At 53.3% G+C, this 27,981-nt stretch overlaps 1 protein-coding gene across 1 annotated transcript; it reads left to right on the plus strand.

Moving 5' to 3' along the window:
• The first annotated feature begins 99 nt into the window (after nt 1-99).
• GPR26 (G protein-coupled receptor 26) lies at nt 100-27,981 on the plus strand. Its single transcript, XM_040486693.1, has 3 exons — nt 100-825; nt 10,549-10,662; nt 25,406-27,981. Exons 1-3 carry the CDS (start codon nt 158-160, stop codon nt 25,635-25,637), a joined length of 1,014 nt encoding a protein of 337 aa, XP_040342627.1. The 5' UTR covers nt 100-157; the 3' UTR covers nt 25,638-27,981.

Consider the following 27,981-nt stretch of genomic DNA (forward strand, 5'->3'; position numbering starts at 1 on the left):
GAGGCAGAGCAGCACCAGCGCGTTGGCCAGCAGCGAGACGCCCATCGGGCCGGCGCCGGGTCCCGGCGGGGTGGCGTCGCCCGAGCTGCTGGCGCGCGTGGCGCCATGGCGGCGCCGGGTTGCGGGCCCTGAGCGCCGCGGCGGCGGGGCGCGCACCATGAACTCGTGGGACGCGGGCCTGGCGGGGCTGCTGGTGGGCACGATGGGCGTCTCGCTGCTGGCCAACGCGCTGGTGCTGCTCTGCCTCCTGCACAGCGCCGACATCCGGCGCCAGGCGCCCGCGCTCTTCACCCTGAACCTCACGTGCGGCAACCTGCTGTGCACCGTGCTCAACATGCCGCTCACGCTGGCCGGCGTCGTGGCGCAGCGGCAGCCGGCCGGCGACCGCCTGTGCCGCCTGGCCGCCTTCCTCGACACCTTCCTGGCCACCAACTCCATGCTCAGCATGGCCGCGCTCAGCATCGACCGCTGGGTGGCCGTGGTCTTCCCCCTGAGCTACCGCGCCAAGATGCGCCTCCGCGACGCCGCGCTCATGGTGGCCTACACGTGGCTGCACGCGCTCGCCTTCCCCGCCGCCGCGCTCGCCCTGTCCTGGCTCGGCTTCCACCAGCTGTACGCGTCGTGCACGCTGTGCAGCCGGCGGCCGGACGAGCGCCTGCGCTTCGCCGTCTTCACGGGCGCCTTCCACGCGCTCAGCTTCCTGCTGTCCTTCGTCGTGCTCTGCTGCACGTACCTCAAGGTGCTCAAGGTGGCTCGCTTCCACTGCAAGCGCATCGACGTGATCACCATGCAGACGCTCGTGCTGCTCGTGGACATCCACCCCAGGTGAGGGGGGGGCGCGGGGAGGGCCCTGGGGAGGGCCGCGGGGGACTCGGTTCCGGGAGGGCTCGTGGCAGGAGGAAGGGGGGTCCCTGTGTTTCCCACCACCCCCTCCCCACCCCCCCATGCCCCAGCATGCGACCTCGGGCAGGCCCCTTTGCCACGGTGCCTCCCTTCTTTCTTGGAAAAACTGAGGTGGGGGGAGGGCCCAATGCTGCCAGTCTTGAGACAGGTGCCTAGAACGTCCACCAAGCAGGGCCACCAAAAGCAGGGGTGACACAGTGTGTGCAGTTTTTGAAGCATCGGGGTAGAAAGCACAGAGTCAGCACTTCGTCAGGCTTCGGAGAGTCCTGCGTGTGTTTGTCGTTTTCACTTTAGAAAGCCTGCGGAGAGGGCAGTGATCTCTATTCACTGCTTGAATAGGTTCTAATCAGGCCCCGAGAGTGTGGCCTTGTCGCTTGAGGAGCCCCTCTAGAGCTCTTCCAGCAAGGAAGTGCTGCTCTTCTGGGTCTTTCCTCTCTCTGGGGTCGGGGGCGGCCGCTGTCTCCAGATCCCCTGTTGTGTGAGTCCTCAGGCTGCACCTTCCTCTGTGGGACCTTAAAGGAGCATCTGAAGGGCTCTAAGGGGACTGGAGGGGAGATCTTGCTCTTCCCGGACAGCACTGTCCCGTGTCTCCCAGACTTGGAGCCCGGAGGTCCCTGCAGAGGGAGAGCGTCACCCACGAGGCTCCTGGGACAAAACCTGTCTGCACCGCCTCCACCGTCACCTGCCGCTGTCTCAGAAAGGCAGATCAGGGTGGGTGGCTCAGGTGCGGCTACGCCCTGGGAGCTCCTGCCATCCTTGGGAGCATCTCAGGAAGGGAAGGAGGAGACTCTCAGCTGAGGTGTCCTGAGCTCACCTTGGTTTTCATTATGAGAGTAGGAAACCAAGGAAGGAAACGGCTGGTGGTGTCTCTGATTTCTCTGCTGTTTTAGATCCCATCGTCCCAGGGAAGGACGGGCGCCCCCTCTGTCGCCCGGGTCCTAAGTAAGGGGGCTGTGGCTTCCAGATGGTGCAGAAAGTGAGGTAGACAGAGAGCTCCTAAGGGGGGTTGCTGGGGGCAGTGAGGGAGCTCCGTCCTCAGGGTGTGAATGCCCCTCCCCATCCAAGGGGAAGCAGGCTCGTGACTGAGAGGGGCCAGACTGGAGGTGTCAGTCTAAGCGAGGGTTCCTTCAGTGTGAGTTGTTTCTGCCCGTTGAGCCATAGAAAGAAAAGTCCTTAAACTTCACTGTGTCCGCACATACACAGGCATGCGTGTATGTATCCATTGCTCCCCCCCACCCCCCAGAATGGCCCTTCCGCATTACATGCTGGGCCAAAGCTTCTAGCCACAGAATCTTCCTTATGGAATCATTGACAGTATGTACATGTGAATGACCAATAGCACAGACACCAGGGCATATGAACCCATGTGTGCAAATGTGTGAGCTTCACTTACCCAATCGCATGTGGTCATGTGTAAACCGCGTGTCGAGCAGACAGGTCACCACATGTGCACATGTCCCAGGGGACATACATGCCCACTGACCTGGGCTGACTCACTGCCTGTGTCTATTCATGGTTCAGTGTCACTTAAGGAAATATTCTGCAGCCATAATTGCAGAGCTGTTCCCGTTCCGACCTCCTGGGGTGTGAGGACCTTGCTTTGGAAGGTGCATCTCTAGGGGACGCCTGGGTGACTCCGTCGGTGAAGCGTCTGACTCTTGATTTGGGCTCAGGTCATGATCTCAGGGTCTGTGGGATCGAGCCCTGTGCCGGGCTCTGCATGGAGCCTGCTTGGGATTCTCTCTCCCTCTCTCTCTGCCCTTCCCCATGTCTCTAAATAAATAAAGAAATAAATAAATCTTAATAAATAAAACTTAATAAAAAAAAAAAAAAACAGGTGCGTCCTTAGGACTTGACCAGGGCTGTTTTAGATTCTGTAGGCAATGTTGTTGAACAATATAGATTCCCATAGCAGGGTCCCTAACCATGAGTCTAAGTAGAGGAGGGTTTGAGCCAGGAGAGGAATCTGTCCTTATTCAGACCAGTACAAATCCCATCCCTCTTGTCCCTCCATGTTCCAGAACAGGAAGGGCTGTGGCTCCTTTTTAGCCCTTGTAGGATGTAGGGCCATCTCCACTCTCGCAAACATTGCAGATCTGTCACTGACTCCAGGCTGCTGCTCTGCTCGCCTCCAGTCCCCTCTGCTCTCTCTGATCCCCTAGAGGGGAACCTTGAACTCTTCTAGGCTCCAGGATGCTTTCAGAAGCTCCTACTTCTGATGCCATGGGGCCTGCAGGGCCAGCATTAATCCGCACTGGGGAAAGGAAGGGCTTCTGGGACAGGAATTGCCTTTGGCCAGTTCAGACAGGCCCCACTGGCTGAGGGCTGGCAAGAGGTTATGGCAGAGTGGGCAGATATGATGGCACTCTCCCTTCAATGAACCCAGTCTGCCTTCTGTCCCCAGGTCCCCAGAGCAAGAGGGTAGGTAATGGGCCACAGAGGAGGGCAACAGCTTCCTGACAGCTTATCCACAGCCTTCTTTCTTGGCATCTCCAAACTCTTCCTCGCCACAAATGAGAAACTGTGCAGCTAGCGTGGTCCGATGGAGAAGGCTGCATCTAGAACCTCCAAGTCCTAGGCACAAAGCCTCCAGAAATATCAGCCAAGCCTCCTGGGCTGGTTTAGTGCTGACAGCCAGGACACCTGGGGATCAGCAGAACCCGGGTTTCCTTATCTGGACGGCCAGGGCGGCAGGTGGAGGCTCCGCTCACTGGAGGTTTTACTTAACAGCCACCACACTAATGGCCTCCTGGGACTTAATTAGAAGGGACCCATTTTCAATTCCCTGAGGCCCGGGTGACGTTTGTCAGGAAGCTCCCCAGTGGTGCCTGTTCTTCCCACAGAGTGTTTAACGTAGCAGCAAGTGGCGGTCTGGACTCCTTTGTTTCGATACCGTCAAAAGGTCGGGGACCCTCTGTCTTAAATCTGTCCCAAGAGACATTTCCCACTCCTGTCTTTCTACCGTGGTGTCTCAAGTTGTGACGTTCATAAAGCAATTAGGAATTCCTAATATTTATTACCTACCTGGCCCCCTGATTGCTCAGTCTGTGTGGTTCTGTTCTCCCAGACCATAGCTCTGGGCTAGTTGTAGCCGGTCCTGTCCTCCGTGCTGCCAGAGCCTTGGGCTGTCCTCTGACGTGGGACATAGGTGGGGGCTGGGGCACCGAGGCTGGATCCCTGCATCTCCCCGTGCAGCTGAGGGCTGCCACTCGGCTGGCACAGGTCAGTGATTTCGCAGAGCAGAGTGTTGGCGAAGCATACTTATCCTCGTGGTCAGGGTCGGCCAACGGTCGGCTAAGTGCCAACCCTGGAGGGCGTCGGAGTTGGGGCATAAGACTGGCAAGGGCCTGCAGAGATGACCCCCACTGTGCCCTTGATTTTATAGGTGAGGAAATTGGGAGACCCAGCGAAGGAAGGCAGGGCACTTCCTAATCGAACAGATCTAGAACGTGGCTCAAGTCCAAACTTGTGCCCAGTTCTGCCCCTGAGATTTATGGGCGGGACAAAGGTGCCCACAGAGGCTCACAAACCATCTATATAAATATTTAGAAGTTCTAAATTAAGCTTACAAACTGTTAAATGAAATATGTTCTATCCTCCTACCTTGACAAGTGTACATTTATAACACTTTGCAAGCCTGGGTTCAAATTTAGAATTCTCGAGCTCCTTGGAGTTCAGCCTCGTACATGGCGGGGAGAGCTGGGCGGGCTCCGAGCACACAGCCCCTGCCTCTCCTCCCCACCCCTACCCAGTACCGCAGGGAGCCTCCACTCCTCAGGCCCCGAGCCGGGCACGCATCTGGCATCGTCCACCCTTGTGAGGATGAACGGGCCCGGGGAGGAATGCTGACACACATTCTGGACGCAGGATCGGGGCATCTGGGCAGGGAGTTCTGTGTTCCAGGTACGTGGGGTCCAGGTTCCAGGTACTGGTCTAGAACGGATGCTGTGGGCTCTGGGTGGGCACACGAAGTCTTCATTTCATGAGAGGGGCGTCGTCCCTTCAATGTCCAGGACCCAGGACAGTGCCCCTTCGTGTGAAGTCTGAGGACACGACTTTTCGCACTAGTGTGCTGACCCCAGCCTCAAGGTCTGCTCCACCGTGGCTCAGCCTGTCCCCTTGCCTTTTTTTTTTTTTTTTTTATTCTAAAAGCCCAGAAAACAAATCTGGATCACCCCGGGAGTACTCGGAGCGTGTGCTCAGGACCGACTCCAGTCATCTGGGGACCACCGAAGGCCCAGACCATTGTGCTGGGCATGGAGGTGCCTGGGACTGGAAGATTTCGGCCGTGACTTCCTCCTTTACTCAGTTTTCAGACATTACCTGGCTTCTCCATTCCCTTTGCCGTTTATTGAAGCCTCCTGGGAAGCAGCTCTCCGGCTCCACATGTCACAATGCTGGAGAGCCCATCTCTCTGTCACCAGGAAGCCCTGTGTCCTGTCGCAGCCCTCAGGAACCCCCACACTGATGTACATGCTCGGACTCTGGGCGAATGCTCCTGGCCAGGGGAATCTGGGGCCCCTCAGAATCTGGAGATTCTGCCCACGAGTCTGAGGACTCCAGCCACTACCCCCGTGCCCAGGAATATCCGGAGAAGGCGTTAGTGTGGCGAGACACAGCTTGCTTCTTGCTCTGTGATCCGGTGGGGGTGCAGTGGGATCTGGGGGAGACACCCCAGGTCCTAGAGTCAGGAGGGCTGGAATGAGTCCCCATTATTTCTGTCCCAAACTCGCTGTGGGATCCTGGGCAGGGCATAAACCCTTCTGCCCCTCAGTGTCCTCATCTGCAAATAAATAAAACAATAGCTTACAGGGCTATGAGATTTCAGGGAACTCAGTTTTGCAAAGCTATGGTGGGAGAAAAAATGAGAGCGAGAGCAGAATGATTTTATTGTGCTGTTCTGGGCGAGCTGCTCTCCTACTGCGCTTAACAATAATGATAAGCAAGAGGGCTGCCCTGCTGCCCTGCCCTCCTTCTCCTGCCATCCCCCGTCCTTCCCCAGAAATCGGGGGAGCTCCGAGCAGGGAGGATGGGTCTGTCCCCTTGCAGGGGCTCAGGGAAGCAGCCGTGTGGTTCCTGGCCAGGAGCGCCAGACTGGGCGTCAGCAACCAGGTCCTAGTTCTGTCGGCACCTCACTCTCTCATCAGGGTCAAGTCCCTGTCTTCTCTGAACCTCACTTTCCCCATCCATGAGCTGGGTTGGGTGGATGAGGGGATTGGATTTGCCGTACCGCACGTGACTGTGTGACCGTGGAGTCTAGCCAGTCTGTCTCAGAGCAGAGACATGACCCGGCCCGCGTGGATGCTAACCGGAAGCCAACATCCACCACAGACACCTACAGCCCGCCAGGTGCTAATGGCCAGGTGCCATTAGGACAGCAGCCACCGGGTTCCTGGAGGCCACAGAGGGTCACCGAGCCAGCATAAGAGTCAGGATCAGCTCACAGCCCCTCTGGCAAGCTTCTGGGCGCACCTGTTTCTGTCTGTCTCTCCCTCAAACAGGGCAGAAAGAAAACTTTTGCAGTGGGAGGGAGCCCTGTGATTTTGGAGTCCAAGGTAGTGCTAGAACATGGTAATTGTTCAGTAAACGTGTTGAATACATACTCATCATGGTTAGCCCTTACTGAGTGCTTGCTCTGAGTCAGGCACCGCCCTGGGTACTTTGTGGGTGTTCACCTCGAGAGGAGCCTGTGAGATGGGTACTGTTATAACCAGCATTTTAGAGATGAGGCAGCTGATGAACAGAGAGGCTGTGTGACTTGCCTACAGCCACACAGCAATGGAAGGGTGAAGCCTGGATCTGAACCCAGAAGTCTGGCCCGGGTGCCACATGCTTAGTACTTCACTATTAGTGATGGCCTTAACATCCATCGATGAGCCGTGCTTTGTCCTTTAATAGGCTCAAGACTTTTAAGGCTCCCTTAAAAGAATCTGTTTTAGAGACAGGTTTCTAGCATCTCTTTTGAGGAAGTCACTTAAAAAACTAATGGAGACTCACTTTTCCTAAGATGTATGAGGAAATGTACACGTGTACGTACCTAACATATACTCACTGGGTGCTTTCTGGGTGTTAGATGTCGAGCTTTGAACTGGGGGCACCCACGGAAGTAACATGTCTGCAGAGTGCTTGCTGTTTAATTCTCCCTGCTGCCAAAGCTTTGCAGGAACAGATAAAAATTTTCCCCGTAGATTTTTACAGTGAACGGGAGTGACATTGATCATTCTAGCCTGTACAGTGTCCATTTTATTCCTCTGGGTCACTGCAGTGCGTCCGTTTGTCCTTCTGAAGGCTTCCAAAGCTTTGCCAACATCTGCTTTTAAGTGTTCCTCATGGGGTTAAGGCAGGATTATCTGGTGCCGCAGGGAGAGGGGAGACGGTCGGGGTCCTCAGCCCTGCAGCAGCGACCTTGTTTCCTCCGGGGGAGTACTGGAGGAAGCTCCTCACTCCTCCAGAGCTTGGTAGCTGGTGAGTCATTTCTGTCCCTGATCAATGGTGGCTCTGCTTACAGCTATTATGAGATTCCCCTTGGATAAATGAGGAACCAGGTTCAGAGAGATTGAGTGACTTCCCCAAGGCCACACAGCAGTGAGGGCGGAGCTGGGACTAGGACATCCAACCCACAGCTCTTTCGTTCACTGGGGTTATTCCAAAGCATCTGCGAAATGGACAGCATCGTCAGGGCCACAGATGGGAGGAGGGCCCAGCCCCGGTGCCACCCTCATTTATATGAATTCGGCGCTCGTTTTTTAGGGGATGCCCAGAATGCTCTGCTTCTCTCGTGGGGTGAGTATACCATGATGGCTCAGGACATCCGGCTCAGGTCTCAAATCTCCAACGGTTCTCGAGTCGATTACGTGAACGTTTGGAGGGCAATACCTTAATATTGAAACAAACAGGCCTGTGTTATGGAGACTGGGCCAAACACATTGTGCCCTAGGGCGACCCTTGTCCCGCTTTGCCGAGTACTGACCGGGCTCTCCTAGGATGCAGGGCTTTGGGTGTTAGAATCAGGACATCCCAGACAGACCAAGATGAGTCGGTTACCTCACTGCACCCAGGCCTCCTGGGTAGGGACCTACGCTTTCTCTCCACACCCACCCATATCACGCACATGTCACAGGAGCCAGAGGACATTGGTAGGAGAATCTGCAGAGACCCACGTATAAATGGAAAGCGAGGTGATTAAGACTGACTGTTGCTCTGTGGCCTCAGGCAAAGTCCCCCCAGTCTTCCTGCCCCATGAGCTGTATTCTTCAGATTTTTCTGGATGAGATGATGCCCTGGGGCCTCCCTAGGGGTATGTGATGACCCTAACTACTTGGGAGGTGACACTCAAGGCTCCAGAGTCAGATGGCCTGAGCTCAGATCCTGCCATCCCCTAGGACGACCGACTGTCCTGGTTTGTCCTAGATGGTGTTGGGGGGGGGGGTTCCTCAGACATGGCACTTTCCGTCTTAAAACTGGGACAGTCCAGGGGCACCCGGGTGGCTCTGTCGGTTGAGCATCTGACTCCGGATTTCGGCTCAGGTCATAATCCTGGGGTCGTGGGATCGAGCCCTGTGTCGGGCTCTGTGCTGAGTGTGGAGCCTGCTTGCCCCTCCCCCACACTCATGCCCATGATTGCGCGCGCTCTCTCTCTCTCTCTCTCTCCAATTTAATCAATCAATCAATCAATTTAAAAAACTGGGACAGTCCCGATTACCCAGGACAAGCTGGTCACCCTACCACCACTACTCACCAGCTGTGTGATGTTGAGCAAGCTACTTATCTTCTCTGGGCCTCATTTCCTTACCCGAAAAGAAGGCTACCATTGTACTAGTCCTCCATTTCTAGAGACATTGTGAGCATCAAACACACTCAAGCACCTGAGCCTCCCTCACAGTGTCTGCAAAGGGCACGAATTAAAGACGCAAGGAACGTGGGTTGTTACTGACGTTGGTTGTTAGAAATGAGTAACGTGACTTAACAATAATCATTTTTCAGCCAGTGTGAAACCTGTACGTACCGAGCCAAACTCCAGTTCCCAGCTCCACATTCTGAGCCGAGGGGAAACAATCCTGCAAGAATTTCAAGGGCCTTCAATCCAGTCTAATGTGGAATTGCCCACCTGTGATCAGAACCAGGGCGAAGAAGGGTTTTGATTCCGTGTTAAAATGATAGTCCTGGCGCGGGGCAGGGGAGGGTGCCCCGGCGTTAATGCTGCTGGGAACCTGGCTCGTGCACCTTCTCTCCGCACCTTGCGTTCCTTGAACACACTTGGCCTCGTTGTGGAGCCAGGTCACTGCAGCACGGGCCTGGATTTGCCAGGTTATCTCCACTTCCTGGGCAACTCTGTCCACGGTCTTCCTCCTTGCTCATTTTTGGAGTGATGTGATTTATTTCAAAAAGAAATGGTAGGAACACATGCCCGCGTGGAGTGCCAGGGGAAGGGGCGTGGGAAACCCTGTGGCTGGCCTTGCCTTTCTGGCTCTCTGACGGTGGTAATGGACAGCTCGCTGTTGCTCATGAATTACCCCGTGGCTGCAGGAAAGGGGTTACGCAAACCACTTCTCTCAGCTGGCGTGAGATGTCAGTTCTCGAAAGGTCCTGGCGCAAGTGGAGTCAGGACCAGGGTGTGGTTGGAAGCATAGACAGCAGGCTCCTGATTCCATCCTCAATGCCGTGTCCCTCGTGGGGACAGTCTCTTGGCTTCACTGAAGGAATCAAGTGACTTCTCCTTCAGTGACCCCAGAATGTAGTGTCTGTGGCTCCAGGCAAGGCTGAGGCTCTTGATGGAAGACGCAGGGCTGAAGACATGGCGGAAAGGAAGCCCCATGCCACTCTGCATGCCCAGAGTCCAGGCCACCCCGGGTCGAAAGGACCAGCTTTGAGAAACATGGACGAGGGTTCAAGTCACGTCTCCACTTACCAGCTGAGCAAATCGTTGGGCTTCTCTGAGTTCCTGCTCTTCCTTGTAAAACAGGGCAGGTAAAACACATCTGGAAGGATCTATGTTGGTAAAGACAAGAGTTAGAGATATTAATGGGGCGCCTGGGAGGCTCGGTCAGTTAAGCATCTGACTTCGGCTCAGGTCACGATCTCTCGGCTTGTGGGTTGGGGCCCCGTGTCGGGCTCTGTGCTGACAGCTCAGAGCCTGGAGCCTGCTTCGGGTTCTGTGTCTCCCTCTCTCTTTGCCCCTCCCCCAGTTGCTCTCCCTCTCTCTCTCTCTCTCTCTCTCTCAAAAATAAATCAACATTAAAAAATTAAAAAAAAAGAATTAAGGATATAACTTAGAGATTATGGACTCTGGTGCTGGCATATTGCAGGTGATCGGTGAAATTTCATGAGGAACAAGGATGAGTTTATTTGCACGTGGGCACTGTGCTAATTGCTTTCTGTGCTTTCTGCGTTGAACGCCTTCATGCATCTGTGTGCTTTTTTGCATTCAAGTCTCAAAAGAGCCCCTGGTGGCATTCTATTATATTACTATGCACGTTTTACAGACGATGACCCTGAAGGCTTAGCAAGGTCACGCCCGTGTCCAAGGTCACGCGCCTAGGGCCAGGACTTGACCTCGGGTCTGTCTGGCTCCTGTCTGAGTCCCTGCACGCAGCGTCCGGCCCGTGTTCGCTAACGGCAAGTCCTGTCTCCCCCTCTCGCGTGCAGTGTGCGGGAACGCTGTCTGGAGGAGCAGAAGAGGCGACGGCAGCGTGCCACCAAGAAGATCAGCACCTTCATAGGGACCTTCCTCGTGTGCTTTGCGCCCTACGTGATTACCAGGTGAGCCTGACCTGCGGGCCTCTCGCTTTGGAGGGCAAAGCGGCATCCGCGCGACCTGGAGCAGGCACCCGCCTCTCTCGGACTCGCGTTTCCACAGAGTGTGTTGGGGGCGACACTCGGGATGGGTTTGGTGAAAAGGAGGGCACGCGCTTTGCCTCTTCAGCCTCCAGGTGGGGATGGTGACTCAGAACCAAAGGGGATGGTGAAAGAGTCTCCCCCTGATTCCCAGCTCACATCATCCAACCCTTTGGCCTCGGCTCTGGCCCCAAGAGGCAGGGAAAGGAAAGGAGACGAGAGGACGGGGGAGGGGAGTGGGAGGGAGGGGAGGGGAGGGGAGAATGGAAGGAGGAAAACGCCCTGCCCCAGTTGGGTTCCCGCTGCCCACTGAGCACAGTGTGGCCCAGCCCCCAGGCATCCTCAGCCAGGACACCCTGCTCAACAGCAGGGGCCACATGCCGTCTGCTCTGCCACACCGGGGGTGTCCTGCTTCTGGTACGGGTGTTGTGAGCTGGTGACCTTCTCTTCCATTCACCGACCCCCCCGACTGCTGCCGGGGCGCGACACGCTGGCCTCAGGGCTGTGTGTACCAAAAGCCAGCCTGCTCTAGCTGCAGAATTTCCTTCCCGTGGTCTGGCCAGGGGGAGGAAGAAAAAAAAAAAAAAAGTATCATCCAATCAATTTTGCACACTGGAGGGGGGGAAAAAAGCCCCAGGACTCTGTATCCAAAATGGCTTAACTATTTGAGAAGTTGACAATAAAAAAAGGGATTTTGATGTTTGAGTAGGAAGCGGATGTTGAGCCTGGGAAGTAGGATCTGTGCAGGTGTGTATGTGGGTGTGTGTGTGTGTGTGTGTGCGTGCGAGAGAGATTGGAAGAGAACACAGCTTAGCATCCCGGCATCCCCAGCTGGCAGGGACCTGGAAGGGACTCCCGGCCTCACTGGCCCCCAGAGTGGGCTTGCCCACAATAGCCAGGTCTCCCCATTTCTCCCGTCCACACTTATACTGAGCTGATATCTGGTTCCCCTGTGGTGCTGTCCGCTTTCTTTGGCCCAGGGGAGCATCTGTCCCCTCCTCTTACGGGTCCTGCCGATTTGCAGACAGTGAGCCTGCCCCCCACCTCCCACCACGGCAGCCCCCATCCTGTCTTCTCTTGGAGCGTCTTTCACTGTCTTGTCACAGATGCTTCCCATGGGCGAAATCTCACTTTGAACGAAGGACCTAGGACCGTCTGCAGGTCTCTGGATAGGTCTGATCTAGGCAGAGCAGAGCCATCAATTCTTTCTTCTAGAACCGTCCGCTAGACCGCAAGACTACTGACATCTTGTGTGGAGCTCCCTTTGTGGGGGGGCCGCTCTGTGCATCGTAGGGTGTTAAGGGCACCATGTCCCCTACTCACCCACTACTTCCCTCCTGCTCCCCAGTTTTAACAACTAGAAATGTCTTCAGACACGGCCCCGGGGATCAGCCTTCACCCTGGTGGAGAACCCTTGGTCTAGACACTCCACATCCAGCCAGGACGCCAGAGCTTGCTTAGATCAGGTTTTCCAGGGGACACGAAACCCAGGCTGTAACAGAGGTGAGAAGGTTTCTGTTGCTGTCCAAGGGCGGGGCCACAGCACGGTTCCCAGCATGGGCTCTGGAACGTGCCCACTGGGTTCAAACCATAGCTCCACTCCTTCCTGCTGTGTGACCTTGGGCCAGTGATATCGCCTCTCTTTGCCTCCAGTCCCATCCAAGTGAGCAGCGCCTGCCTCTTAGGGTTGTTTTGAGGACTGATGGGATTTGAGCGTGGGCAGCACAGACCTGGCGGGTGGTTGGTGCTCCCTCCCTCGTCCTTGGAGCCCCCCGCCCACCCCCGGGCCGACCTGGGACTGGCTGGTGCGTGCAGTGAGGGCATCAAATCCACTGTGGAGAGAGGCACCGGGAGGGGAGGGCAGGCAGGCGCCCCTCCTCTTAGATCCCACAGGAAAGGGGACCTGTGGGCTAATGACGGGAACTTGAACCCTCAGAGGAGAATAGGTAATGCGGCTCCAACTTTAAACTATTGGATTTTTCTCTGGCTTAATCTCATTTCCCAACAAAATTTTCCTTTTTTCTGATTATAGCTCGGTTGCTCTAATGGTGCCCAGAAAATAACGTTTCAGTAAAATTAATGGTAGATTCGCAATGCAATATGCTCCCTCCAAATGGATTTGATGCATTTGGGATTTTTAAAAATATTCAAAGAACCGTTCATCCTTGATGGGGATGAATGGCAATGTACTAAGGAGAAAAAGCTATGCCGAGAAAACCTCACAAATACAAAATAGGGCTCTGGTGAAACTCCCCTCGGCCCCACTACCACCATCTCCCCAGCTGTTGCCTTTCTTTCTTTTTTGGGGAGGTGGCAAATTTTGAATTTTATTTGTTTGTTGAGTTATAAGTAACATGCCGTGCTATATTAGTTTCACGCGTATAATGATTCAACAATTGTGTACATTACTCAGTACTCATCACGACAAGTGAACTCTTTTTTTTTAATGTTTTTATTTATTTTTGAGACAGAGACAGAGCATGAGCAGGGGAGGGGCAGAGAGAGAGGCAGACACAGAATCCGAAGCAGGCTCCAGGCTCCGAGCTGTCGGCACAGAGCCCGACGCGGGGCTCAAACCCACAGACTGGGAGATCATGACCTGAGCTGAAGTCGGACGCTTCACCAACTGAGCCACCCAGGCGCCCCACGACAAATGAACTCTTGATCCCCTTTATCTGTTTCATCCGTCCCTCCACCTGCCTTCCCCCTGGCCACCACCACTTTGCTCTCTGTACCTACGAGTCTGGTTTTCTTTGGTCTGTCTCTTTTTCCCTTGGTTTCTCCTTTTGTTTCTTAAATTCCACACATCAGTGAAATCGTGTAGTACTTTTCTCTCACTGACTTATTTCACCTAGCACAATGCCCTCTAGATCCACCCACGTTGTTGCTAATGGCAAGATTTCATTCTGTTTTATGCTTCAGTGATATTCCATTGTACGTATATATCGCCTCTTTCTCCATTCGTCGATCGATGGACGCTTGGGCTGCTTCCTTATCTTGACTGTTGAACCTATAATGCTGCTGTGAGCGGGCGTTCATACATCTTTTCCAATTAGTGTTCTCATTTTCTTTGGGTAAACACCCAGTGGTGAGATAACTTGATCAAATGGTACTTCTCTTTTCATATTTTGAGGAACCTCCACAGTGGCTGCACCAGTTCAGTGCACGAGGGTTCCTTTTTCTCCACATCCTCGCCAACACTTGTTGTTTCTGGTCACTTTGAGTGTAGCCATTCCGACAGGTGTGGGGTGATGCCTCATGGTGGGTTTGATTTGCATTTCCCTGATGATGGGTGACGTTGAGCATTTTCTCACGTGTCTATTGGCCATCCGCGTATCTTCTTTGAAAAAGAAAATGTCAAGTCAGGTCCTCCGCTCGTCTTTTTATTAGGTTAATTGTTCTTTAGTGTGTTGAGCTATAGAAGTTCTTCAGATACGTTGAATGTTACCCCTTTGCAGATATGCCGTTTCCAGACATCTCCTCCCGTTCCCGAGTTGCCTCGTCATTTTGTTGATGGTTTCCTTTGCCGTGCAGAAGCTTTTTATTTTGCTGTGGCTCCAAGAGCTTAATTTTCCTTTGGTTTCCCTTGCCAGAGGAGACAGATCTAGAAAAGTGTTTCCGTGGCTGATGTCAGAGACATTACTGCCCGTGTTTTCTTTTAGAAGCTTTATGGTTTGAGGTCTGGCATTCAGGTCTTTAATCCATTTTGAGTTTATTTTGGGGTATGGTGTAAGGAAGCGGTCCGGGTTCATTCTTTTGCACGTGGCTGCCCAACTTTCCCAGGACTGTTCGTTGCAGGCACTATCTTTCCCCCGCTGTCACCACCCTATCCGGCTCCTGTCTTGGCTTTCTTGTAGGCACAAAGGAGCGATCCTAAGCAAACCTCATCCAATATGCAAACATACCCTCATTTCATTTTGACACACATTTTTTCCAGCACCTTCTCTGTGCGCAGCGTATAAAAGGCCCTGCAGAGGAGGCATGGGTTGGTGCGGTCCTGCAAGAGATGCCCTCTGAGGGGACATTGACCCTGTAGACATGGCCCTCATACCCAAACAGAACACCATGCCATGTCATCTGATAGGGACAGGGTCCAGTGGCTCTCCTGGAGGGAGCTTCCTGGACCAGGCTTGTGAAGTGGGCTCGGCTCTGCAGGAGGGACAATCCAAGCAGAAGGGACAGCATGAGGCAGTTAGAGCCCTGTGTAGGGTCCACCGGTCACAGGTCCTTTTAGAGCACTTGAACGTGGCCTGTCTGAATTGAGATGTACCGTAGGTGTAAATGCATATTGGGTTTCGTGGCTTGGCATGAGCATACATACGCTTTTTTGTACTGATTCCATAGTGAAATGGTGGTATCTGGGATAAAATATACGGTTAAAATTAATTTTACCTGCGTCTTTTCCCACCTGTGGCTTGCCTTCTCTTCCTATTGAACAGCACTGGTCTGTAGTCAGGGAGGTCTGGGGTATGGGGTGTGTCGATGACCTTCCTCCCAGCACTCTCTGTCCCTTGACCTCTGGCTGCTCTTATCACTCATCCTTCACTGACCAGGAACCCCCTGGGATCTCCATTCCTGATGCCCTGCAAGAGTGCTCAGAACTCCCTGCCTCCCTTCCCTCCACGGTCAATGTCCTTCTCAGTACCAGAGTTTATCTAGGAGCATATACAGAGTGGCCACATCACCGTGACCCTCCACCAGGACAGGTGCACTGAGGCAGGGGCTCTTGGAGGGCCTGAATGAGGGGACATATCCGACCCCAACCAGGGGTGTCAGGGGAGTTTGTGGCTGGCAGATCCTCATGGTTAGTCCCCCTGAAGTTACACCCCTCTTGGAACCACCTACCCCCTCCTCACCCCTCCCCTACATCCCTTCTGTGACTGAGGGGAGAAGAGATTCTGGTGAGATGCATTATGTTGATGGTCACTGGAGGTCCCAGGCATACCCCAGGCGGATGGACATATGCCAATGTGCCCATCACACGTAGGGAGCTCTCTGGGCTCTAGGCATGTGCCGGGCATGGCCAGGGTCCCATCAGAACTACATTTCCACTGTCAGATGTCCACACGGCCACACGGGGTGCGGTGGGGTCGGAGTGGGGCAGGATTCACTCTCATGCTCACTCCCAGAGAACCTGCCCCAAAGTGTCCCATGTTACTGAGGGTCCGGGCTGAGAACCACACGTGGATTGCCTGCAGAACTCAATCGCTGGTAGGGAATATGTCAGATAACCCATGCAGGGAACGCAGCGCGGTCTATCCCCACCAACACTGGCATGGAGATTGCTAGCGCTTCTGGGGGCGATTGATTCTTCTGTTCTTCGCAAGCTAGTTTCCAAGTGTAGACTCGAGCCCCCGTCTCAGAAGAGGCTGAAGACGGGCCCTGCTCTGGAAATGTAGTTGAGAATTTAACTTCTCGCAGGAAATGATTCCTTATGGAGAACCTAGAGCCGTGGGTACTGGAAGTGGAAGGTCCCTTCGTGGGCATCTCATCCAGGGAGCGTAAGCCGGTGGCACCTTGCAGGCCAGCTGGGACCAAGTGTCGGTGGCCAGCCTGAGCATGTGTTGAGAGGCACCGTGAAGCCGGGCTGGGAGTGGCGGGGGCGTGCAGTGAAGGAAGGTCTCCCCTGCCTGAGGAGGTGAGACACGGGCTGTGCCGTCTTCAGTTCCTAATCTGGCACGGTGGTTTGCCAACTTGGAGATTAGAATCGCCAGGTGTGGCTCCTGGCATTGGTGGTTTCAAAATCTCCTAGAAGATTCCAGTCATGAGTGGTGTTGAGAACCACAGCTCCAGTTCTCTCTCTCTCTCTCTCTCTCTCTCTCTCTCTCTCTCTCATTCACACACACGCACACACACACACACACACACACACACACACACACACTTCACCCAGGAGGAAACCGAGGACAGGGTTGCATGGGGGGCAGTTGCATTGCCTAGAGTCTCACACTGAGTCAGTGGTGGGGCTGGGCTTCCAACCTCAGTGGGCTGTCTACCAGCTCTTCAAGCTCTCAGAAAGGTCCTCCCCTGCTTCTTACTCACATCTGTGGCTGTGGCAGAGAAGTGCTTGGCACGCAGACATGGCTCCGTGAGCCCCTGCCCCAGAACCCTCTTACCCACCAGGGGTAGATTACCAAGGCTTGTCAATGACTGTGTTGTATAAGGACCCTCCAGACAAACAGACAAGTAGAATAGATGATAGATAGATAGATAGATAGATAGATAGATAGATAATAGATAGATGATAGATAGATAATAGATAAATAATATAGATAGATAGATAATAGATGATAGATAGGTAGATAGATAGATAGATAGATAGATAATAGATAGATAGATGAGAGAGAGAGAGAGAGGGACAGAGACAGAGAGAGACAGAGAAAGAAAGAGTCTGAGAAGTCCCACAATCTGCCCTCTGTAAACCGGAAACTCAGGAAAGCTGGTGTGTGTAGCTCAGCTTGAATCTGAAGGCCCAGCCAACTGGGAAAGCTGATGGTATAAGTCCTGGTCCAAGGGCTGGACCAGGTCCAAGGGCTGGAGAAACTGAGCTAAGACATCTCAAGTCAACCAGTGGGGCAGGGGGAAACCAGGGGCGAATTCCTCTTCCCTCTGATGCTGGCTCTATTCAAGTCGTCAACGGAATGGCTGACGACCACCCAGTTGGGGAGGGCAATCTGCTTAGATGTCTCCTGGATTATGCTCTGCCTCCCTCCTGTGCATGGAAATAACAGTCAAAACCACTGAGACAGTAACTGGCTGACCGTGTGGAATCCAGAGGAAAAGAACCAGCCCCGTGTCTCTGAGAATAATCCCGTTAAGTCCCTGCTCTGTGCCTGGGGCTGTGCCATTCTCCGTGCCTCGATAATCTCCTCATTTCAAGATGAGGCTACTGAGGCTCAGACAGGAACTAGCCTTGCCTGGCAATGGACCCGGCCAGGGTTCCAGCTCGGGTCTGCCTGAAACCAAAGCCTGTGCAAAGCCTCACGCCGCACTGCTCTGCTTCTCTTCTGGGAACATGGTGGTTCCCATTCTGCTCCCATAAGGCTGTAGGAAGGCACTCTGTGCCTTGACCCACTCAGAACCATAATGGTGCAGTTTTGGAGATGATTGGGAGCAAGCTGTTCGAGCGTCACTTAAACCCGACGTTGAGCTGCTAGCTGAGACACTAATATTTCCCACCACTGCAGTGACTGTCCCGGTGGCCTGTCTTGCTACTTTTACCCATTCCAGCCTTACAAGTGAGGACACGGGCAAGAGTTCAGGTCAACATCAGGACGCCTGTGGTGAACCCCGGGAGCTGGCAGAATTGGAACACTGGAGAAGAGAGGGGGCTTCTTCTGTGACCTCTGCCACCTTTTTGAGTTGATCAAGATGTGGTGGGCTGGGAGGGGATCCTTCTCTTTGTCCCCAGTTAGTCACATCCGCCTGATAACTTTCTCGGGTAAGAAAGCATCAGTCTTGAGTCAAGAACCATTCGGGTCTTCAAATAGGTTCTCAGGCTTCCCTTCTTGAAGAACACAAAGTCTTTATATAACTGCACCTGTCACCTGTCATTGGACACCTGTAATGCACCTAGGAGGTACCAATGCCTACCTGGTTGCACCTAGTACAGCTCTCCTGCAAGGTAAGCACTAGAATCCTTACCTTGCAGAGGTTCAGAGAGGTGAGATGAGTTATCTATGGTCACAAGAGTAGCCACTGGCAGAATCAAAGGTTAAAGGTCAGTGTTGAGCCTATTGGCAATAATTTAGCCTCGCAGCCATGCTACATGTCCAAAGCCTGGGGACCAGGCAACTGGAAATACAGAGATGGCCATTTGCAGGGTGGGTACCCATCTGACTTCCTGTGCCCAAGCACTTCGGTGTGAACCCGGCGTAGCACCCACAGCACCCATAGGTGAAGACAGGTAGGCACGTGAGGCCTTTCACTAGAAGAAGTGGTGGGTTTGCATGGAGTCACCTCTGACCTCCCACACGGCTGACGGCAGCTTGGGTAGACCTAGACTAGGACCCAGAGGCCATCAGCTCTGGCAGCTGGAGCCATCAGTAGACTTGGTTGGCACAGTGCCGGCTGTGCAGCAAATACCTTTCAGAAAGACAGGTCCCTGAACTGTGCCAACCGAAGAGCCACTTGCACCTGTACCTTGGGGCATGTCAGATGACCGTGGAAAACACTTGGAAATCTCCACCTTCACTCTAAATAAGAGTCACTACCTTCTTTTTTCTTTTTAATTTTTTTAACGTTTAATTTTGAGACAGAGACAGAGCATGAATGGGTGATGGTTAGAGAGAGAGGGAGACACAGAATCTGAAACAGGCTGTCAGCACAGAGCCCGACGCGGGGCTTGAACTCACGGACCAAGAGATCATGACCTGAGCCGAAGTCGGACGCCTAACCGACTGAGCCACCCACGCGCCCCCACTACCTTCTATTACAGACACTGGCTCTTGTGTCCCTCAAAGCCCTGCTAGGTCACATTTGACTTTTTCCAAGTGTTTGAGCAGAGTCTGAAGATCCGCAACAGATTCTCGTCCAAAAGCTCTAATTAAATTTTTCTGAATTAAAATTCACATGTCTAGAAGCATTTGCAAGGCTATTATCTTTGCAGCAACATATGCTTAGAAACAATTATGGTTGTCCCAAATCACCAGAGTGGGGCTTGGAAGCATTAGTGGATCTGACAGCACCATTGTTGTGGCTTTTCAAAGTCATGGAATTATGTAGATGGCAGAGGGGTTTAATATGCAGTTGGTTGTCCAGTGTTAATACTCTTTTAATAAAATGTCTTCCGTTCTCATGTCTCACGAAAATGTAAAGTGTCAGCTTATTACTTACAGGTCTTCAAGTACGCAAACCAAGTTCTCCAGACCTGAGGCTGGCTTCCCAAAGAATGTTCTGAGGCCCGTGTTGCTTTTGGTGCCCAGTGTGCCTGTGTGTGTATACACGTGTGCGTGTGCACACAGCAGTGGGGGCAGGAGAGATGATGGAGGCATGTAAGATAGAAAGAGAGGGTGCCGGTTTACCACTTCTTTCATTTTTTATGTCCAATGATATTTTATTTCTGTTTTTGTTTTTTAATTTTATTTAAATCCGAGTTAGTTAGCATATAGCATAATAATGGTTTCAGGAATAGAATTTAGTGACTCATCACTTACATACAACACTCAGTGCTCATCCCAACCAGTGCCCTCCTTAATGCCCATCACCCATTTAGCCCATCCCCTCAACCACCTCCCCTCTGGAACCCCCAGCTAGTTCTCTGTATTTAAGAAACTGGTAGAACTGATACGTGAATTCAACAAAGTCTCAGGATCTAAAATCATCATACAGAAATCAGTTGCATTTCTACACACCAACAACGAAGCAGCAGAAAAAGAAATCAAAGAATAGGTCCCATGTACAATTGCACCCAAACCCATAAAATACCTAAGAATAAACCTAACCAAAGAGGTGAAAGATCTATATGCTTAAAACTGTAGAAAGCTTATGAGAGAAATTGAAGAAGCCACAAAGAAATGGAAAAACATTCCATGCTTATGGATTGGAAGAGAAAATGTCTGTACTACCCAAAGCAATCTAGCAACACCAGCATTCTTCACAGAGCTATAACAAACAATTCTAAAATTTGTATGGAACAGAAAAGACCCCGAATAGCCAAAGCCAAGTTGAAAAAGAAAACCAGCGCCAGAGGCGTCACAATCCCGGACTTCAAGCTGCATTGCAAAGCTGTCATCAAGACAGTGTGGTACTGGCACAAAAACAGACACTTAGATCAGTGGGACAGAATAGAGAACCCAGAAATGGACCCCCAAATGTATGGTCGGCCAATCTCTGACAAAGCAGGAAAGAATATTCAATGGAATAAAGACGGTCTCTTCAGCAAGTGGTGCTGGGAGAACTGGACAGCGACAGGCAGAGGAATGAACCTGGACCACTTTCTTACACCCTACACAAAATAAGCTCAAAATGGACGAAAGAGCCAATTTACCACGTGAAGCGTGAGGGTTGAAGGTAAAGGTCTTTGACGGTACCCTGGAGCGGGGTCCAGGAGGTGGGCGGGGCAGCCTGGCACCAGGCAGGCACCTGGTCCCTGGCGCCCACAGCCCCGGCTTCAAATCCTGGTGTTTCCACGTCCAGGCCATGCGGACGCATCACTTTGCCATGGCTCCTCCTCTGTACCGTAGGGGGAGCACTCTCAGGGGCTTGAGGCAGTGTTTGTGAAGTGGCTATCGAAGCACTGAGCCCTGGGGGACCCAGAAGTGCTGCCGGGCCTACGGCGGCCTGTATTACTGTTCCTATCCTCACCCCCAGAACTTGGTTTCTTTGGGGACTCTCATTGCCGAGCAGAACTGAGACATTGGTCTCTCTGGGCGTCCAGAGAATAGAGTTCTGGCAAATGTACCCCCATCCTCCTTCCAGAGGTGGGGACTGGCCCGGATGCTGGGTGGGGGTGGGGCCTGCAGGGGAGGGATGAGAGGGGAGGGCTTCCAGCCCTCGGCTGTGACAGCCAGGACAGAGCCCTGCCAGTGACCCAGATCAGAGGGTTTGTTGCCAAGAGAGAAGAGCGTGGCTCCCAGGAAGAATCCCTCACCCCCTGCAACAAATGCAGAACAAAGGGGTGTAGAAGGGGGGCCGGGCACATTGGCCCGGTGGAGGCGGGGGATCTGCGGGGATCTGCTCTGCAGCGCCCTGAGTCAGAAAAATACACATCTCTGTGCTGTGCTTCCGAGTTGTGAACGGCCCACACCCTGTAGCATTTCACACCTCCCACCATCCTGGCAGTGCTGGGACGCCCCCAGGGGCTCACAGAGCAACTCTGACCCGACCTGCCTCAGAGTTGCCTGGAACCCTTGGAAAACCCAGCAGATCCCTGGCCCCCTTCCCCTCTCCTCCCCCTGCCCTGCTGATGAGAGTGTGGGCTCTCACCCCAGGGGACAGGCACAAGGAACTGTGGCTCTGGGAGCAGGCCTGGGTGCATTTTGAGCAGAGAAGCATAAATGTCTCCCCCTGCACAGGGCCTGCTGGCAGAGGTCTTTCTGGTTCACATCCCAGACAGTAAGTACATGGAGAGTCACTTCAGTGCTTAACGGAAGGTCAGGGGCTGGGGGCAGGAGGCTCAGAGAAGAGGCAGTGCCCTCACGGTTCTGTAACCCCGGCGTCCACCTTGCTGCACACGGGGCTCTAGGACTGGGGTGGGGGCTCGGTGCCACGTTGTGCTGTTAAAGGCAACAACAACCGGTCCTGCTTAACAGCCTCCTACATACCCATGGGCTTCCTCAGGCTACCATTAACCGAGTGGCTTAAACGATAGAAATGCATCGTGTCAGCTCCAGAGGTTAGAAGTTCAAGATCAAGGTGATGGCAAGGTTGGCGCCTTCTGAGGCCAGGGATGAGGGGGAGTTTGTTCCAGGGCTCTCCCCGGGCTTCTGGGGGTCTGCTGTCAGTCTCTGGCGTTCCTTGGCTTGGAGAAGCATCACACAATCTCTGCCATCGTCCTCACATGGCCTTCTCGCCGTGTGCATCTGTGTCCAAATTTCCCCCTTTTATAGGGACACCAGGCACACTGGGTTAGGGGCCTACCTGACTCCAGTCTGACCCCATCTTAACTGATTACATCTGCAACAACCCCATTTCCAAATAAGGTCACATTCTGAGGTATTGGGGGTTAGGACTTCAACATATGAATTTGGGGGAGATAATTCAACCCAGGAGGTGATATAACAAAGGAAAACAAAAGACTGCTTTGCACCTAAGCCCAATAATCCCTAAACTCAGGGCTCGTGGGTCAGAGCTGTCGGTAGGGGCAGGAGAGGGGAGTTCAGTAATCCACCACGTGGATTTTTCTTTCACTAAAGAGAGAAGAGGCAGAGCATGGCAGGAACCTTCTAGCACGCAGTGACCTTGCCCACGAGGAGAATATGACTGATCAGAACTGGCAATCTCCCTCTCCTGGAGGGGAGGGCGCTCGGAGGGGGTGAGCGGAGCTAGACTTGGTGTAAGATGGGCTGGAGGATTCCCTCTGTAAAAGGTCAGCTGGAGGGAACCACGTGCTATCCCTGCCCAGACCTAGAATTAGAAAGAAGCAGTTGTGGCAATGTGGAAATCCTTGCCCCTTCTCGGTGCCCTCAAACAAACGGAGACTTGGAACTGTCAGAGCTAGGTCTGAGCAAAGCTAGCCACAGCAGGTGCACAGCGTGGGGCGGGGGGTCCCATGTGCACAGGAAAGGCAGGAAGTGGGTCAGCCAGCCACACCGGAGCACGGAAGGGGTATCCCCACTTCAGGCTGGCCCAGCAGCCACACCAGAGCAGTGTCCAGGCCTGTGCTGATCCAGAGCATCTCTTTGCCTGGAGGCCCTGACAAGGGCCACACACTGGCTTTTCGGAACAGGAGTCATTGTGTGTACTGTGGAGGGGGGCAAGTGACAAGGTTCTGGGGAGCGCGTAACCGTGGAGAAGCGGTCCCGGGGCTGGGAGAGATGCAGAGCTCATCGGGTCCAGTCTGCGGGGCTGGATCTGAATCCCAGCGTGGCCTTTAGTCAGGACTTGGGCAGCAGTAGAGTGGAACCGGGTTTCGCTGGCTCTCTGAGCCTTGATTTCCTTGTCTGTAAAATGGGAATCATGATACCTCTTACAGGACACAGGATACAGGATAATTGTAAGAGGAGAGATTGTGCACATCAGTTGTTTTGCTCAAAGTAGACACTCAGCTGAGCTGGCAATGATTATTACTGAACCAGGCAGAGGATTCAGACTTCACATAAAATCTCCGAGAAGCGATTGAAGTAGATTTTATCTCTTAATTATCCAGTGGTGAAATCTTACATTGCCCTGAATAGTTTTAGCCTGTGAAATCTACAAAGCCTGCAAATGATAATGTTGCCGATCTTGCCGGATGGTTTAATGATACTTGGCTCTTTCAAGAATCCTCTCGGGAGGGCCAGGGATGCAAAGAACTGAATTCAGCGACACAGAGAAGAGCAGACATTTTGGAAAGGCCATTTGGCATTGTGTAGCGACAGTGTGTTGGCATTCAGCTATTCCATTGTCATTATTAGGTGTGAATTCTAAATTCAGGGTTTTTGTCCCCTTCAAGTCCTCACTTCCCAAAATAGGTTTCTTAAAGTACAGCTTTCCCAAATGCTAACAGCTCCATTTCCCCATTCGGGCTAACAAGGACATGAGCAGAATCGAGGCCACGTCCCCCCATGAGGTCAGAGGGCAAGGGTAGCCAATGGCGCCGGAAACAGGAGGCCCAATGGGGGGCTTCAGACGGGCTCGTTAAGGGGCTGTTCAAAAAAGGGGCATTGCACAGGAGGCTCAAATCCTGCCGGCTTTCTCCTCCTTCCCTTCGTGAGCTTGTCCCCACAGCCTCGGCCCGAAGCCAGGAAAAGCACGCAGGTTGGCCGCAAAGAGTGACAGCCCAAGTTCAGTCCTTTCTGAAGCCGGGGCCTCACCTGGGCGGCCCGCCACACTGAGAACCACTGCTGCCCGTCATCCTGCACACACCCCCTCCCCCCGGAGAATACAGGTGCCACATCCCAGGGCACAGACGCTGGACCTTCCTCTCTCACAATCTGCTGTGTGATGCTGGGCAACCCCTTCTCCTCTCTGGGCCTCAATTTCCTCATTTGACAGCGGACAGAGGGTAACTTATGATCTTCAGTCTGTGGCCTTTTCCACCTTGTGCCAATGATGCATAATGTCCAAATATGGCCAACGGTGCTGGACACAGTGGAGAAAGGAGAGTAAGGGGCTTGATTTGGGGGGGGGGGGGTTCCATTACACAGAGGAAGGCCTTTATTTCCTCACAGTCTCGCATTAGCACCATTAAATGGAGTTGTTCAATGGGCACTGGGCGACCTACAGAAAAATACCCCTTTGAAACATGGGCTGTGTCTCCCCTTGTCCCCTCCCAAAGAATGAGGGTCACTTTAGGGTACCTGACTGCTGCTGTTGCCAAGGGCCCCCCCGAATCCCAACCCTAGGAAGAGGCCTTCCTCACCTGTAGATTCTTCCTGATGCAAGATCTACTGGGAACTGGCAGAATGGTGGCAAAATTATTCGCAGACCTCCCTCCCAGGCCACCTTCTCAGGAGGGCGGAGCTGGACTCGAAGCAGAGAATGAGCCTCTTCCAGTTACAGTGTAGAGATGGTCTTAATTAACTGCCTCGGTTTTCATCTAAAACCTCCGGGCCCAAGGAAGGGAAGCGACTTGCCCAGGGTCACACAGCAGGACAGCAGGAGAGTGGGAGCCTGCGGCCAGGACACTATTAGCCACTAGCCTATTTCTCAGGTAAGCTTATGCCCCAGAGTCAGACAGACCTGGGTTCAAATCCTGCCTTTACAATGTGCTGGCCGTGAGACCTGAGGCAAATTACTTAACCTCCTTGGACATCTGTTTCCTCACTCGTAAAACAGAGATAGTCACATCTCCGGCCAGGGGTGGTGGTGGTCGGGGGGGGGGGGGGTGTCCAAGAAGTCACGTGTGTAAAGTATGCAGTGAGTCCGGTGGCCGGAACAAACTAAGTGCCTGGCGAATGTCCACCGTCCGTTACTGTTACTGTTGTAAATCGCAGTTGCCATCGTTGTTGTTGAGGACGCAGTCCCGGGAAGCTGAGGCTCGCCAGGAGGCTGTGCTCTCAGTAACGGCCTCCCCGTGTCTCCGCAGGCTGGTGGAGCTGTCCTCCTCGGTGCCCATCGGCTCCCACTGGGGGGTGCTGTCCAAGTGCTTGGCCTACAGCAAGGCCGCGTCTGACCCCTTTGTGTACTCCCTGCTGCGACACCAGTACCGCAAAAGCTGCAAAGAGATCCTGAACCGGATCCTCCACCGGCGCTCCCTCCACTCCTCGGGCCTCACCGGCGACTCCCACAGCCAGAACATTCTGCCGGTCTCTGAGTGAAGGCCGCCGCTCCTGCGGGAGAGTGAGGAAGGAGACAGCTGGTGAGAAGCGGGGAGGGGGGGGCTCGGGGTCCTGGGTGGGCACCCCCAGCTGCCACCCACCTGGCCGGCCCAGCGGTCCCGGTTCCCTGGCTTGTAGGGGCTCTGAAGCCTGCTTCCCGGTTCCTCAAGGGCAGAGGCTGGACTGTCCCTATTTTGCACCAAAGGATGACTGTGGCTGATTCCTCTGGCTTTTCTTTCTGAGAAGCTCCTTTGAGGGCCTGGGCTCACCAGAGGCTCCCAGGAGTGACACTGAGTCCAGTCATGATCAAGGACACGCAGTGCTGGTGGCAGGTGGGAAAGCATGGTGTCCACCTGCTTCCTAACCGGTAGGCATTGGGCTCCATGCTGAAGAAAAGAGGTGGTCTCCATGGGACATCGGTCATGCTGCAAGTAAGGTTGGCAGTGGCCGTTTGGCCTTACGTCTAGCATGGCTGCTGTTCTCCACATGGTCGTGGTGGCTGCTTTGACCCAAATATTATCCAGCTGGTACTCACTCAGTTGTGCTCAGCCGGGACTCTTGGGACCCTGAGCCCAAGGGGAAAATGTTTAGCAACTAGTGGCTACCCAATTGTGGCCAAGCAGTTGTCTGAGACACGGTCATATTGGATTAAACTCTGGTCCCTCTCTTTCCCCTTAAAGCTGACGTTTGTGTGTGTAGACAATCTTAGCATGAAAATGGCTTAAATAGGCAGGCAATACATGTAATAATGTTCTTGGAGGTCTGACCTTGAAGTCACCTTCTGATTCACATGTCATAACTGTTGGAGCCAAGGAGAGGCAGGAGGAAAGCAGCTGCTTGGTGCCCCCACCCCTGGTCGTGACCTGAATTTGCAGGAAGCGTTTCACCTCGTGTCGCACATCTTGTCCGGCACATCCTGTGTGATGCACCCCCAAGAACTGGCCTGAGCAGGGTTTTAGCATTGATTCTAAGGCACTGGATTCCATCATCCTATGGGTTCCATTCCTATTCTCTTTGAGTCTATCAACAGAAAGTAGAGGCTGTCCCAGGTGATCGAGAAAGTGCCCTGTGCTAATGAAGGGAGAGTGACATTTTCATTGAAAACTGTAACTTCAATAACTATGCCAATCCATTCGCAGCCCCTTCTTGATCGACTAAAAGCCAAGGTGTGTGGGCCATGCTTTCGGCCCATCCATCTTTGTTTACCATTTCAGATGACCTGTGGAGGCTAAGAACAGTTACTTCCCAGCGCTCCCTTCTGATGCCTCCAGGGTGGAAAGGATGGGGAGCAATAGATTCCGATGGCTCCTTCTCTCTTTCCAGCCCTGTGTGCTCTGACCTTGGAAGTACAGAGGGGAGGACACGGTCCAACAGGGACCAACTGGGAAGAGCCCGACGCTTTTTACTGCCAGGTGGCCCCCGTATGGAAAGACAGGGAAATGTTGTGTGAATCTATTTGCAAAGATGTCTTATTCACCTCAGCTCCCCTTTTTGCCAAACAGAGAGCTGATCCCGGCCTCGTCTTGCCTACTTTCAAGGTTTTCATGCAGGTTAGAACGGGAACAGACGTAGCCTCTGATGCCCTGGCACCGTTCGGTTATAGTTGGAGGTGTGCTCACACCTGCCTGGGGGAGCCGGTGGGGCACATCCCTTCCCAATTCCACGTTCAGGGATCTCACGTTGGTAGCTTGAAATCAGCCGTGGTGAGAATATTTACACCAAGAAAATTCACAAAGGCTACAAGGAAGGACTTCTGCCCTGAGAGCTGGTTGTGGAAGCATCTACCAGCACACCACTGCCCAGACGTGACTTTGTGTGTTACTGGAAACTTGCCCTGATACAGGGCACGTTGGGCTGCACGCGTAGACGTTCATTTTTGCGGCTCTTTCCTAGTGACAGGTAGCTGTTCACCCCTGCCTTGTCGCAACGCCAAACAAGTACCAATGAGGTCGAAAACAAGTAAGGAGCCAGCAAAATATGCACAATTGAATCCGCCTAGCTCCCTTTTCACACAAATATCCTCAAACTTGGCCAACAGAGCAGTAGCGACCTAGTGGATGAGGTTAGTAGACAGTCCAGTTCAAGCAGCAAAATGTGTTTTCATCAATGTCACTTCCTCTTCCTGCTTATTCCATGTGGGCAACATATTAAGCTCCTGGAAGCAACTGGATCTCTTTTAGCTCTTCTTGAGCTAAGAAACAAAAGACGTGTCACCCACACCCCCATGTATCTTAAAGATACATGTCATAACTTTTGCCAGACCCCTGGGACTGCTAAAAAAAAAAAACAAAAAACAAAAAACCCACAATAAAACCAGTTATATTGGCATCATGGAGACAAAAGG

This window comes from Herpailurus yagouaroundi, unplaced genomic scaffold (genome assembly GCF_014898765.1).
Source record: "Herpailurus yagouaroundi ecotype Mexico unplaced genomic scaffold, PumYag 163, whole genome shotgun sequence".
Classification (NCBI taxonomy): Eukaryota; Metazoa; Chordata; class Mammalia; order Carnivora; family Felidae; genus Herpailurus; species Herpailurus yagouaroundi.

Bases quoted from the DNA above. Each gene is read 5' to 3' on its own strand.
- GPR26 (XM_040486693.1), top strand. From the start codon at position 158: ATGAACTCGTGGGACGCGGGCCTGGCGGGGCTGCTGGTGGGCACGATG. The intron at 826-10,548 runs GTGAGGGGGGGG...TCTCGCGTGCAG, and splicing joins CTCGTGGACATCCACCCCAG to TGTGCGGGAACGCTGTCTGG. The intron at 10,663-25,405 runs GTGAGCCTGACC...GTGTCTCCGCAG, and splicing joins GCGCCCTACGTGATTACCAG to GCTGGTGGAGCTGTCCTCCT.